Genomic DNA, 14,566 nt, shown 5'->3' on the forward strand with positions numbered 1-14,566 from the left:
GTATATTACTAAAGTGCTAAAATACGCCTATGCTGCTCTGCGCCTTTATGATGATCATAATGAGACTCGCATGAAAGGAACAATATACAGTAAATCTATAGCATAAAATGAAAAAGCTATATTTGTCGCGAGATCGGCCTACAGGTGGCGACAACGTCGCGCTCCGAGTGTGGATGCTCCGCTGGGCGGTAGCGGGCGAATACATGCTGTGGGCGCGCCGCTTCGTGCCTTTCTCACATTGCATTTCTGCATGAAAGGCGCAGACAAGAGTGGTATGCTGTAGTTCGGTTCCTGGGCATTCAGTGTATTGCATAGAAGCGGCAATAAACTTTTCATTACTGCCCCGAAAAGCGGCGACCCATCGGGAATCACGGAACGGCCGAAATAATGACAATAAACCTGTGCGCCGTGGTTCATAGAAAGCTCAATCTTTCGCAAGTATGACTATCAACATCGAATAAAAACAGAAATAGGGACAAATCAGGAAGCCCTGATCTCTGGAATTCAGTTGACAACAGCAGTTTCAGTCAGTTTCATTGGTAACATGACACATACTTGCAAAAGATGCTACAGCGCGAAATAAAACACGGACACAGAAAGACGACGAGACGAGCGCTGACTTCCAACTAAATTTAATACGATGAACTTTGCACCTTTTATACACATTCTTCATGTTAACATAACTAAAAAAAATTTCTAATCTCTAGTATTGCACAACCATATCAGCACTCGTTCAATGCAATTGGCACAGTCAATATGAACAACAATTCACGTCATGCGCAAAGTGCAGCACGTGTTTGAAAGGAAGTCTATCTCTTTTTTTTGGCAGCGCAATAGACGCCCGGCTTATTACACATTTACTGCCATGCCTTAAAATTTCGTGCGCTTCAATAATTTCCCGAGTAGTTTGATTACATAATTGCATTTGTTGGGTACCCTGAAACAGTAACAGCACATCGCTGCCCCCCTGTTTTTTATAGGAGCGAGTGAAATTTCTTTTTTTTTTTTTCGCATTTGGAAGGCAACATGTGATTCATGAATTCTAACCAGCGCAGAGATGTAATGGAAATGTTCAAACAGGTCTTTTACGTGCAGTTTCAGTCAAGTCAATTTTTAGCGACTTTGAAGGCAGGTTTGATGAATAACAGTGTCGGGCCAGTTTAATATTTAAGGCTTTCATCGCGAGTGAAATTGCGAATTACATTGCTAACACACGCAGTACAATCAACATCTCATGTTTAGCAAGGTTTTTGCAACGGTTACAGTGCACACTTGTAAACTAAGCTTCTTGGACCTTACAGTGAGCACAAATTTCCTATTACGGTTGCACTGTTGACCATTTGCATTCCTTTTAAAATCTAGAAGGTGCCTAGAACAGCGCGATGTGTTTGCACCCTTCCGTAATGTAGCTACGAAGACAGTTAAGCAAGTCAATCACAAAGCCATAAAGATGGTAAATGAAGCTGTGCCCAGTTACAGGTGCAGTAAAACATTCCCCTTCATTTTTCCTATTGATAAATTACTCTCAACGAGCTCCCAGTAACTGCACTGTGTGGTCCACTGAGCCTCGATTGTGCATTGGCATTGAATTCTTGAAATTGGATAAAAAGGCATGAATAAAAGTTTTTTGGGCTTTTCTTTTCTTGAAGTTCCTGTCAACGTTGCAAACGCAGTGAAAAGAGAACGCTTGTAATGCGAAAAGCCAGACGTTGGTAATCAGTATTACTTGGAACTAGAAGTACGCTAGGTGTCATGTTCAGTAACGGTAAAAAAAAGCAGCATTTTAATAAGCAAACATCAGTGTTTTGAAAATTGGTCAGTCCCCTCTTTGCCCGAGATCGCCCACGAATTGTGGCGCACCTTTTTCAAAATAATATTCAAAGCCAGCATTGTGGGAAAAATACAATAAAATCCAGCGAGTCGTAGGACGCGTTCTGCCCACAAGCAGGCAACAACCAACATGCTGGAGAAAATTGCGCCATCTTTACTTCTTTAAACTTGGGTCCACTTTAAGTGGTTAAGACCTGACTATATTAGGCATTCAGTTATGCTGAGCAAGACACATTTTTGGGCGAGGGGATTTGAGGCAGGATTTGAAAATGGAATACATTAAAATGAGACACTAAATTCAACAGGACAGATGCAATGTCACAACTACTCAATTTTACTGAATGATCTGCCTGAAATACTCTAGCATATATACAAAAATATACTTTAAATTATACATAAAAATTAGCGGGAATGTCGCACAGTATCAGCTACGACTGTCCAAAAATGGTGTTTATTTTTTAAAAGGAACGAGTAGGCTCTGTGTGTGCAAAATACGTCCCCATTAATGCATGGGCAATAGCGCCCGGGTCGTGTGCAGAATAGTTGGTTTTGTTTCTTTCTTCTTTTTAAAACGGCACAGTGCAATTTTACCGTGGTGTGACAGATACATGGGCATGTACGGGTCTTGTCTTTTGCATGTTTTATGTAGTTAACTTTTGTCTTTTAAATAAGTACCATGCCACTTTCAACAAAGTACCCTTTGACGTTCTCAAAAAGGCAGACGACTGCACTCATCAGTAAGAGAAGTGCATGCTGTTGAAACAATATTTTTAACACGTTTCACACTCGAGCGGTAACCACAATGATGATGTTTCGTTGAACTAAACTAGCGCATTATCCCACAATGACCGCTGATTGTTGTGTTCCTAGATGAAATCCGCAAGCAGAGGTAACTATGCCATTGCTTACTGACTGCCAGACAAGTGCACAAATTATTATTTTTTTTAAAATCTAATGCAACATGCGTCTTGCACCATGTGCAACGTTAATGAGCAGCCGACACGAGAGCGGCATCCACACTAGGAGCTCTTCATCTCTCCACCGCCAGGGTCTGACTGTGATCAATCCTGGGGCAATTATAGTACCGCTAATGCAGTGAAACGAATATTCGCACAAGCCTAGTTCTCACTCTTGTGATCACCGGTGCGAAAGTTTTTTAGACAGGTTGTCACACTCGGGTCTTTCTCATTCCGGAAATATCTCCGGTGCGGTGAGCAAGGGCGTCCTAACACGTTCTCTCTGCCGTCTCTTGCTTTCTTTTTTGCTCCGCCCCCTTTCCGGTCATCGCTTGGATGCAGAGCGGCCAGGTGCAAACGCCTCCCGAGCTGCAGAGTCCGCCACCGCAGCCCGAGACCAAGACGCCATATGAGAAGGCGTGGTTGGTGCGCAAGTGGTACAACTTCGACGTTAGGTACGCTCCATTTTTTTTGTTTGTTTGTTTTTTAATTTTATTTTTGCATGCATGTGTGCATCTTCGTGTTCGTGAACACTCTTCTTCTGCTGGGCAGCTAGGGAGGCTCTGTGCCCAAAGAGTGACTCGCTCCACAGGGAAAACGAGGACCAACAGGAGGGAATACTTGTGACTAGACGAGACAAGTGTGATGCTGTGGAAGAGATGCTGTGACAGCTGAGCACCTTGTAATGGGATACCAAAGTGTCCATTCAAAACTAAATGGACAGTGGAGGTCCACATTCATTAAGCTCTGTTTCTACTCATGATTGAATCGTTAAGTGGTTTGCAGGGGAATTGACAGGAGTTTGAGTACTGATGGGAAGAAAAAGCAGGGGAGAGGCAGTGGCAAGGTTTTATTTATTTATTTATTTATTTATTCATGTACTGACAGCGCCCTCTAGGGGCATTGTTGTAGGGGGGTTTGCTATTCAACAATACAAAAACTAAATCATGTAGTACATTACGCACTACAAATGAGCACTTCAACAGGACACGGCAAATGGTATAAATACATATTCAGGTTGTCACAATCTTTGCCGTTGATGTACTATAACAAAAAAGGGGATGTGGCTACTCGTAGTTTAGAAAAAGGGTGAATTACAATAGCTGGACCTGGGCAGGATAGACAACATTTGCCGCCATTCCGATTCGAAGGGCTAAAGGGGGTCTTCCAACATTGCGAACACTTTTTGCCCTCAACGCTGGTAATGACGATGAAGGCTTGCCTGAAGTAGTAATCATGTGCCAAAATTTCTGGGGGAAAATTGAGTGGTTACAACAGAGAACACAGTTCCGCCTGTTATGTGTGTATAGGTAAATGAAGTGCCTACCTGGGTGTAATATCCATTGAGACGAGAAATTGCAGGAGGGATGTGGGCCGATGCAGTTTGGTACACCTGCAAATACAGTATCGAATGTGCAAATTAGATTTGAATGGGTTATAGCAGCACAACAAACACAATTTAGTGCATAGAATGTTTGTCCTGCTCACTGGACGTTTTTATGTTGTTTCTACGGATTGCATGGCTGTGCTGTGTCCTGTTTTACTATTTAAGGTGTGTCCGAAAGTCCGTTTAGCCGCTCCAGAGTGCTTCGAAATCCATTTTTGGCTGCTTTAAAACGGCTCAGACCACTTGGGTTAATCATATCACTGGGGAAGAGGTGACTGGCAGCCAAGTTGTGGCTGGTGTGGGCTTCTGATGTCAGTTAGGTAGCAATCGAGTGCCAGCCCAGCTACCAAACAGCTGGGCTCCATTGCAACTTTGAAGAATGAAGCTGCTGTTATTCTGTTCAGCCTTGCAATGCCATTGCAAGCCAGATTCCACCCAGGTGTGGCTCATTTTAGTTTCAGTGTAAAAATGTGTGTGCAGTCTTTAAAAAAGCTTACGTCCACTAGAGCTAATTTCGTGGCATTCCGTGCAGACCAGTGGTGCCCTCTGTCGACACAGAGAGGGCACAGAGACAAAACACATAAGGGGTGCTCACTTTCTTGTAGGCAAGTGCCATCGTGTGAGGCGGTGTAATGCCGTGACATTCTTGGTGTTGCACTGGTGTTACACTGGTGTTGCACTGGTGTCACACTTGTGTTACATTTGTGTCACATTGTTGCTACATTCTTTCCGCACTGGTGTCACACTGGTGCCCCACTGGGTGTGCAGGTTCATGAAGCCCCTGCTGACACACAGCCGCCCGACGCTGCTGGACACGCTGCCCCAGTGCTGCCTGCCCCTGGCGCACGTGCTGACCTCGACCGAGCAGCTGATGCAGGTGAGGCTGCTCACTCCCCCCTCGCCCGGTTCGCCACTGCCCTCCCCCGTGTCCCACGAGTTCTGGCCCCTGCGTGGCCCCCCTTCTCTGCTGGCAGATGAACCACCCGCGGGGGGCGAACGCGGCCGCCACAAGCACCACCTGTGGCTTTGAGGATGACCTGGGCATGCATGGCGACGAGCCCCGGCGGCAGCCGTCGTTGCCGGGCGTCTCGCGGGAACTTAGCGGCCGCTCGCTCGCGACCTCCTCTGCCGACTCGGCCTCCGCGCACGCTTCCTTGCACCGCACGCACCACAGTGACTGTTGACACCCTCTCTCTCGTGCTCCTCCTCTTCTGCCTGCCTGATGCCTGTGTGCACGAACCTTCCCAAACTACTGTGCCTTGCTGCCTGCTCCTTTTCTGTCCTCTTCTCCTCCGTTTTCTCCTCCGTTTTCTTCTGTGCCTGCAGCAGTGATTGTTACTCAGTGATTGCTGCTCCAAGCTGTGCATTCTTGTTGTCTCAGTTGTGGCACAGCTTGTGAACTAGGGGGCGAAATTGTTGAAGTTGCAGTATTCAACGTAGACAGGGAAAGTGCAGAGCACGGAGCAACATATTTTTTTCTTTTTCCTTTTTGTTGACTGGTGGTGTAACGTACACTTGTTTCTTGCAAAGACGTATAGGTAATGTTTTAAATCATTGCAAGTGCATTAGTAGAAAGACTTGGCTTTGTTGGGGGGGGGGGGGTAGAGGAGAGGATAATTTTTGGCGTGGTGTTCTTTTAAATTGTTCTTGTTAACGTATGCGTGAAGTTCTTTTTTTTTTAGTGTTCATTTATAACTTTTCAAGACACGTTTACACTGTTCCCAGGGAATTCGGTTTCTAGTCTATGTTGGCACTATGTGGCATTGTTGAACCAAAATGACTCATTGTGCCAGCAAGTGGTGTAATTCATAAACGTTTGGAACTCTTTTTTTTTTTTTTTTTAAATTAGTTTTTGGCATCCTTATGCTGCTGTTTTGTATAGCGTTGTTGTTCTGAACACTACGCAGCAAAACTTGTTTCTTTTCGTCGTGTTGTGTGGGCAAAGCTGTTAACAGGTCATGTTGTTGTTGTTATTGTTGCCACTGCTACTACTCCTGTGCCTTCTAGCTGCTGTTAGAGCTTCTCTCCATTGTAACACCCTTTGTCGTTTGTTTGCTGTTGTACTTCTTGTAACACTCACCGTGAGAGCCACCGACTAACACGTGCTTGTGAAAATACTGGCTGCCTGCTTGTCACCAAGTGTGCATGTGTGTATGAGGTTTGCATGGAAACAAGGCCGGCTTAGCTTGTGCTGTCACGGGCGATTTTAACCATTCTTGTGGCAAACCTCGCGTCTCGGATCGACGTTACTTCAAGGGGCCATGTAGACAAAATACGAACTTGGTTGAAGAGACTGCTTTATTCTAGTAACAGAAATCTGGATTTCAACGGAAGCGGATCAACTGGCGGCTCTCCAATCGCTTTCTTGCCGGGTCTCTATGATGTCACAGGATTGTGCTTGTGCGATTTGTGGCTGCCAACCTGAGCAACCACCGTGAAACATAACAGCTCGGTCGCTCTGAGGCCTCTAGTTTCGCTAACTGCATCCCTTGAATGTGCTAATGTGCAGTTATTAAGGCGATGTGTTTTAAGCGTTCGCTGAGTGGTGACGTTGTGTAGCGAGAAATTTGAAAGTTTTTCAACAATTGTTGCATTGTTTTGGTTAAATTCTTTCCTTGGCTGGATTGGAGCTGAGCCCGTTACCAGAGGCTAGCTAGCTCTTTCAAATTAAACAAGGTTGTATCTTGTGTTCATGACCCCTTTGAGCGAGCTGTGTGGATGGCCTTCCCTCCTTTCTCTGAATAGCAATGGTTGTCGTGTGCTCAAGTGATGAGCCCAAGGACGGAAGCAAATCGGGGCATCGGTGGGGAGCGGTTTTGCAGAGAGGGACATTTGAAGAGGCCAGCTTTTGTGTGACGCGAAGGATTGTGGCCCAAAATAGAGTTAGCTGGCCAGGAATGGGATGTTGTCATCTGTATGCAAAGGCATTCAGATTGCTGTTTGCGGTTAAGTTATTGTCTGCACGTCAGGTTGGCTTTCTGTGGCCTGACACTCTTGAGCCTTAAAGGGACACTGAAGATAAGGAACAAGTTGATTGGTGTTGTTGGAATAACATTCTCAGTTAAGGTTTAACATTATCCTACGCGGCTACAGCCCTTTGGTAAGCTAACAGATGATGGGAACTGTAAATATAACTGGTGGTGCTGTAGCACATTGTCAGTTTGATAGTGTGTGCCATTGAAAAGACAAGCTTGTGGATGTTGTTGAAGCTCCTCCCCAAAAATAAAATTTGTGCGCCTTATCAAAAGCAAATTAACAGTGCAACAACAAGCTTCAGAGTTGTCTTCCCATTTGCAGATAAAGGTGGATTTGCTCTAGTGGCCCGGACAGGAAGGATTTCGATCCACAGACGAATTATTGCTACTTGCGATAACATCTCGAACACAGAAGAATTCTAGGGGAAGCAAGAAAGGAGTTATTCCCTTTTCTTTTTGTTGTTGTGCTTTTTAATCTCTAAGTGTAGAAAGCAGCTCTCATCGCCGAGAAAGCTCTTGGGAACTACAAAAGATACAGTGCAAAAACTTGTTCTGCCTTTAGTGTCCCTTTAAGACGTCAGGGCTAGCTTGCTGCAGTATTTCTTAAAAAAAAAAAAAAGGCCTATTGCATGTTGTTTATGCTGCGAGCAAGCAAGCCCTATGTGTCTGTGTGTTGGATAGCTTCACTTTTTTGCCGTTGTGGTGTATCCAAATTGCTTATTGAGGGTAAATGGTGCTCCAAAGTGCCATTATCACGTAATTTCTCGTCAGTCAAACGAACGAAGAGCATACAGCGTGCATTCTAGTCAAATATGAAGGTTGTTCCAACGAAGTTTGGCGGGGTGTGCACCACCTATTTTGTTATTGCGCCCAAGATACCATTTGTTCCTAGTAGCACAATCAAGTTTTTTGCCGGAAGCTTAAAAATAGGCTGTGATCAAGGCTGCATTTTTATAATAAAGATGCATTGTTTTACACTGTCTGTTGCTTAATTGAGAACGAAAGAATCGCTGGCGGATAAACGCAGCAGATTACAACTTCGTTTCAAGCCTTACTTGCTCGTAGGGCGTTTGTGCCTGCCTGGTTTGTTTAGGTTTGGACTGGTTCAAATGTGTTGATGGGGGTGAGGCAGGGGTCAATCAAACATCTAGTGAGAATTCTCTATTGTTAAGAAAAAAAAAAGGAATGGGGAACCTCTATATGGTAAAGTTGTGTGTTATTGTGCCTCAATACAGCAGTAGGTAAACATACAGTTGTAGTGAAGAGTATGTTTCAGGCCTAGTAATTTTTTATGCGCACAAGCATAGCGCACTGCTATCAGATAAGTTTTCAATTGTTCCGCTTTTTTTACTGGCCACGTGTTAGCGATCCTGTTGAAAATGTGTCGGTGCAGGACGGTATGTTCAGATAGCCACGGAACCTCGTTAAAGGGACACAACAGTGGAAAAATAAATGCTGGCTGATATCAGTAGATTGCGGTGCTGCGAATACAGATTTACTGTTTGCAGCAGTGGAAGCAGTACCTTTCATTTATCAACGCAGAAAGTGTCGACAAGCGCAAAAACGGGTGTCGTCACCCCATACATTTCCGAATGTTGCAGCTTGCGACATCACAAATTTAAATTGGTGAACGAAATTAGCAAAGCTTGTCTCGGCTTTTTCCTGGAAATGAAAAAAGTGAGGTAGGGGCATGTATAGAAGTAAAATATGCGTACCCGGCAATTTCTATGGAGTGCTTGTTGCTGAAAAAGCACGAACGGTTCGCCTTGGTGTTGTGAATGAAGTCGAAGGTGAATGCGTCAAGCACGTGAAGTTGAGAGCTCTTAGATCCATATTTGCTACCAGCTCGAGCATGCGTGCGCAATAGGCGGACACACCGCAGTTGGTGGGAAGTCAGAAATGGTTGCGCAATCTGCTACACAGCCATCCGACTGACGACTTCACCCATCAGCACTCCGGTGCGGGTAGTTTCTCTCAGGCGGCTATAGGCTGGCCAGGCAGGCTTGCCTTTTAGAGCGCAGCTCTTAAGCACCCGCTCCTGTGGTTTCGCGTCGCCGTCGGCCTCGTTGTAACCGAGTGGACAAAGAGGACACCGAAGATAGACGAGATAGAACAGGCAGGAACGGGGAGGAAGAAAGCACGGCGAAAGTGTGAAGGCAAAGGTAGTAGCAGAGGCCGCCTCACTAGGTAGTAGCAGAGGCCGCCTCACTAGGTAGTAGCAGAGGCAACGCACTACGAGATAACGGCACACTAGTGCGCACCATGGTGTGTTCGCCGATGACGTGATGACTTCGTCAGCCACTGCAACTAAATGAGCGACCTGTGCAGCAGCTCAGCTCCGCCAACACTAGAATATGGAGGAATGCTCTGCTAGCGCAGCAGCTATGCGCAGCAGCTATGCGCAGCAGCTATGCACAGCAGCTATGCGCGTCGCCGAGAAGGCTGCAGTTCAGGCTGCGCTCAAATTTCACATTAGGGAGTACTGTAATCGTCGTCCAAACATTTTACACTTCGTAACGAACTCTTTGGCAACAAAAACAACAAACTGAAGGGAAGCTGGGGAAGGAAATGCTCGCACCGATTATTTCTTCGCAGATGTCCGCAAATTCTGGCCTTGAAGCTTGGCTTCGCCGCAGTGCATGGTGCATCGTAATGCATGCGTCTTGACCACTGGCGCTGCGTTCGTCCCCCCGCTCTATTCCAGTGGGCTTATTTTCAAAAGCAAAAGGACAGAGTGAACTTTTGCTATTCGGTCTGGGACACAACGTACGAACATGTTGGTTGTTCTAAGCCCAGCTGTCACTTGTGTGGAAGTGCAAGCGTCCAAAATACCTATGCTACACGGCCATTTCAAAGGCCTGCCGGAAGGCCTTTGAATAAATCTGTCGAGTGCCCTGTAGCAACTACATAAGGTGCACTTCCAAGGGAGTATTCAACTGTAAATGGGAAGTTGCCGTGTAGCACAAGCACGAGAGGATTACTAGATTACAGGTGCTGCCCTTATATCAATCGAAAGGAAAGCTTCTTGCAACCTGATATTGTGTACAAGTATTCAGCTCAGCAGATGAGTAGCCATTCTGTAATATGGCTTTCATCTGTGTTAATTTTTCTGGCTGTAAGAAAGGAAGGTGAATAGGTGACACTTTTTACGCATGGTAAGAACAAATGAAGAAACCGGATGGTTACCAGTGTGCATTTGCTTTCTTTGTAAGAGCAAAGTAACTGTGCGGTATTCTTTTTTTTTTTTTAATGAAAACTCTAAGGGTACATTATGTGCAATATTGTGCAGGGATTTTTTTGTTTTGTGTGGGCACAGCACAATGTGTGGGTCTTGTGTGAGGGGCAGGTTATGTGCATGAAAATACAGTAGGCTGCATCATGGGGTACTACCATCGATGTGGCGCTCTGTGGAACACTAGGAAGGGCATGTCAGTGATCCAACGTGGCGTAGGCATGGAAATGATGCCAGCTCAGAGGACAAGCATTCGCACTTCTGTGTTTTTGTTTTCTTTCTTTTTAACGTTTCAATCTTATGTAAAATAGCAGGGAATGTACTTTCTAGGTATCACAAGGAAAATAAATGAGCTCAGTGAACAAGGTGGTGGCGTTATCTGTTGTCTTTCTTGTGCGTCAAGAGGGAAACATTCTTAAACATGGAGGTCAATGAATTTGGGAGCATTTTATGTGAGCACAGTACATGATGGGCTTAAATGTACCAAAAAAGGGGTACTTATGTAGCAACTGCTGTTGAGGCAGCGTCTCAGTGGCGTATATTCTCCCTGGGTTAGAGTTTTAGGGTCTTTTCATGACATTTGAAAGGATTCACAAGGGGTCCAGATGCTCAGTTATTGAGCCAGTGGTTTTGCAGACATCGGAGAAAAATAAATCACTGGTGCACTTTGGCATACGTTCGGCACACCTTCGTTTTCTTTGTGATGTCACCTGGCAGCCTTGAGTTTGGCTTTCTCGTTATGTGGCGAATGGCATGGGTGATGCATTGGCACTGTCGTTGCTGGCTGGGGACTGTCATTGAGAATGGTTTGCGAATTACACTAGAAGCATGCTGGGGTCACGGTTGCCTCAAACGCTGCCCACAACCCACTCTGTTGATTGAAAGGCTCAGTCGCGAGCTTGGAAAGCGCTTCCGGATACCTTTAAATCTACAGCAATATTTGGCAGGTATTCTATTTTAATTTCGGCATTGCTGGTCACAAAATTGTAACATCTTGGTTATCAAGGTACCGAAAGAACGTTTTTGTTTGTTCTGGAGTATAGCGCAGGGCTCACACGCTGTTTGCTTATTCAACTTGGGAGGTTTCGAAGCGTATCCAACGCCCCTGAAGTACTGCGCGAGTGCTTAGCTTCAAAGTTCCCCTTTCTTATCTGTGTCGCCCTTCCCTTATCTCCGTGTGCAGAACTGTCTCTTTTTTTTCACCTTCTTCCCTTCGTGTTGGTGCTTTGGCAAGTGTTGCTAGCTTACGGTGAGGCCCTGTCCTCTACCCCTCTCCTCTTCCTCTCCCCCCTCTCCCTCCCGTGTCCCCGTGCTCCCCCTTCCTTGCCCCTAGGAGGACACGCGGCCTCGGGACGACGACTCCGACACTGACCTGTGCCTGGACGAGAGCGACTTTCACTTGCCCGAGCGAAACAGCGCCTCGTTTCGGGGATCCCTCTCCCGGGTAAACTCTGCCGCTCTGGCTCCCCAGGTGTTTGTCATTGAGAAACCGCCACCCGCATCCGCACAGCCCGCTCCCGCCGCTCCTCCTCCCCCCACCGCCACCGCCGCTGCTGCTGCCCCCCAGTTTTTCTCCTCGCTCTCGCTCGGGTCGCTGTGATGATAACAATGCCGGGGTGGTGCTCTCCCCTCCCCCTGTCCTGCTCCACCGAAGCCTCCTGCCCATCGCTGATGAGGTTGCCACGTCGGCAGGCAGAAGTCCCTGTTGTAAATGCTTTCCGCTGGACTTGTGCCGCCCAGTTCCTTGTGTAGTGCCATTGTGTTTGGTGTGTCGCGTCTTTAGCTTGCTGTGCCTCCCTCCGGTCAGGTGCTGGTGTGGCTACCCTCTCCTCCTCCTCTTCTCTCTCTACTGCTGCTGGTTCACTGACCTGTTGCCTTTCGCGTTGCTTTGACTGAGCTTGGATCGAGCTGCCTTCCTGCAGCAGGCATATCGTTGTTTGCCTTTGTGGCAGTTGTTCCTAACTTGGCAGTATTAGGGGAGATGCAGTCTGAGAGGATAGTGGGGGTATATTTTTGGCTAGACCCCAGGCAGGCAAGGGCTCTTTTCTGCAGGGTTCACGGGACTTGTTGTGAAGTCATGGTAGATTGGTAGATCCCAGAGGTTCCCCCCAGAAAGGGGGGGGGGAGGGGGGGCGGACATAGTGGGGATAGATTGAAGAAGTCAGCAGAGCTATGCATTACAAACTGTACTTTAGGTCTGTTAAGTGCAGAGCTCTAGGTTAACGTAAGTGTGTGATTGCATGCTAGTTGCATCCTACCAAGTCATTCCAGACACTTTGGTTCTGTTGTGCAGATGCAAGCTAGACAGACGCTGTGTGAGATTCACTTTCTGTGGGCAGTGTCCTAGTAGTCAATGAGCACTTTTCCTTTTGTGCCGAAATGGTTTTCTATAAGAAGCCTGGGGTATATAACAGTCATGAATCCCACTCGTTTAGGCCTTGTTTGATTTGCTGACGTACCAAATGTGCTCGTTCTGCCTTTGCTAACTTTTAAGGGTGTGCCCTTTGCATTAAAGGCAGTGATAAAGATGTGATGTAGTGCAGACCTCTATAAACCCATGGTGTTACAAACACTAAAGACTAGCTACGAGTAGCGGGCATACTTTGGACTGGAGCTCCGCGAATGGCTTATCGGGAGTTCTTTGTGCGCAGTTGTTTTAGCGGCACAGCATGGCTCGTGAATGTAGGTTATTTCATTTGCATTTGGTATTTCGGCTGTTACAGCCTTCTTGTGATTTTTTAGGCCTGCTGAAAACGTTACACAGCAGATGCGGGACAGCGATAGACTTCGTGCCGTCAAGTGTTGCTTGTTCAGATAAACAAAGCGGAAATCACACGCAAATCGTTTGCAACACAGAAGTTACTTGAACAGAATTTTCAGCTTCGAAATGAGGGAAGTATGTTTTTACTCCGTGGAAATTTTTCGAATAGCATTTAGAAAGGAAGAATTGCGCGGCAGAATTCGGTACCTTAAATTGTGTAAATAGCGTTATGGAAATTTTTAAAGTAGAATTTAGAAAGGAAGAATTACGCCGGCAGAATTGGTAACCTTTAAATTGTGTAAATAGCGTTAACAGCACGAGAGTTACTCAGGTAACTCTTGTGAGGCTTCTTTACGCTGTCCCACGTCTGTCTTGTACGTTTTTTTGCACGTGTACTATGCATATCCAGCCAACGATCCCAGCATTCCCGTCGGGGCAAATAGAACATGTGGCGAGTTCTGTTACACCTTTTTGTACCAGTTCTTGGGTCGCGTCAGTATTATAGTTGCCTCGTAAAAATTACTACCATTCCTGAATACTCGTATTTTTTCTTTTAATTAATTCGGTGTTTTATTAATATAAGAGGGTTGGTGCCCCGCCAGTTGTTTCAATAGACGGTGCAACGAAAAATAAAGGTGTGATGCTGTTACCCCTTTCAGTTTCATTTTATTTTGCTGAATTTGCACCAAAGCCGTTTGTGAATTTGCACAGAAAAGGTGACACTTATGAAGTCTATTTTGCTATGCCAAGAGCAAAAAGAGATGCTTTCCTTCTACAGCATAATTTTTGATTGGGGGTGGTGTTTTGCATGCTATGAAGATTGTGGTCTGAGCACTGTGGGACTCCCATGGTATGTACTTTTTCTTTTTTTTGTGTTTTTTCGTGGGTGATCTTTTGGCACCTGTGGCCAGCTTCAAATGGCATTTTTCCTTGTTTTGGTCTCCCCATTGCCCTCTTTACTGATTTGGCTTTTATTTCTGCAGTGGCATAAGAAATTGTTACCAGCTAGAGTGAAAAAAAAAAAAAAAATGCGCGCTCTTAGTTTGGTTTTCCTCGGAGCGTTCTGTGGGGGCCATTGAATGCTAGACGCCACAGAGATGATGCCCTCCCATCCTAGTTTTCTTGTGAAAATCTTGGGAAAAGTAAGGCCAGTTTATGGTTTACAAGATGACCTTGTTGGAGAGAGAGAGAGAGAGAAATAAGGTTATTGTATGACAGCCGGTAATCCTAGGCGTCGGCCAAGAGCCCTTGGGTTCTAGCATCATCTTTGGCCAGTTGCATGGCCCAGACTTGATCCGCCAGGTTGGAGCTGAGCAACACAGTCTTCCTTTGTTCCACAACGTTGTCGCCTGTGGACAGGCCCACAGCATGTGTGCTAGGCCTGCCCGTCTTAGCGACGGTGGCACTCGGTACGAGTTCAAGTCG

The 14,566-nt window shown here is 46.0% G+C and overlaps 1 protein-coding gene across 1 annotated transcript in view; it reads left to right on the forward strand.

The window, feature by feature from the left end:
* Nhe3 (Na[+]/H[+] hydrogen exchanger 3) overlaps positions 1 to 13,790 on the forward strand; it is a 59,202-nt gene extending 45,412 nt beyond the window's left edge. The window contains exons 15-17 of the mRNA XM_077698324.1: positions 3,129 to 3,241; positions 4,942 to 5,050; positions 11,714 to 13,790. Of these exons, the coding sequence (XP_077554450.1) occupies positions 3,129 to 3,241; positions 4,942 to 5,050; positions 11,714 to 11,980 (489 nt within the window). The 3' untranslated portion in view covers positions 11,981 to 13,790. The remainder of the gene's footprint in view (positions 1 to 3,128; positions 3,242 to 4,941; positions 5,051 to 11,713) is intronic.
* Positions 13,791 to 14,566: the final 776 nt, after the last annotated feature.

This window comes from Haemaphysalis longicornis, unplaced genomic scaffold, assembly GCF_048455015.1.
Source record: "Haemaphysalis longicornis isolate Haplotype H1 unplaced genomic scaffold, Haemaphysalis longicornis Haplotype H1 scaffold_2, whole genome shotgun sequence".
NCBI classification, from domain to species: Eukaryota; Metazoa; Arthropoda; class Arachnida; order Ixodida; family Ixodidae; genus Haemaphysalis; species Haemaphysalis longicornis.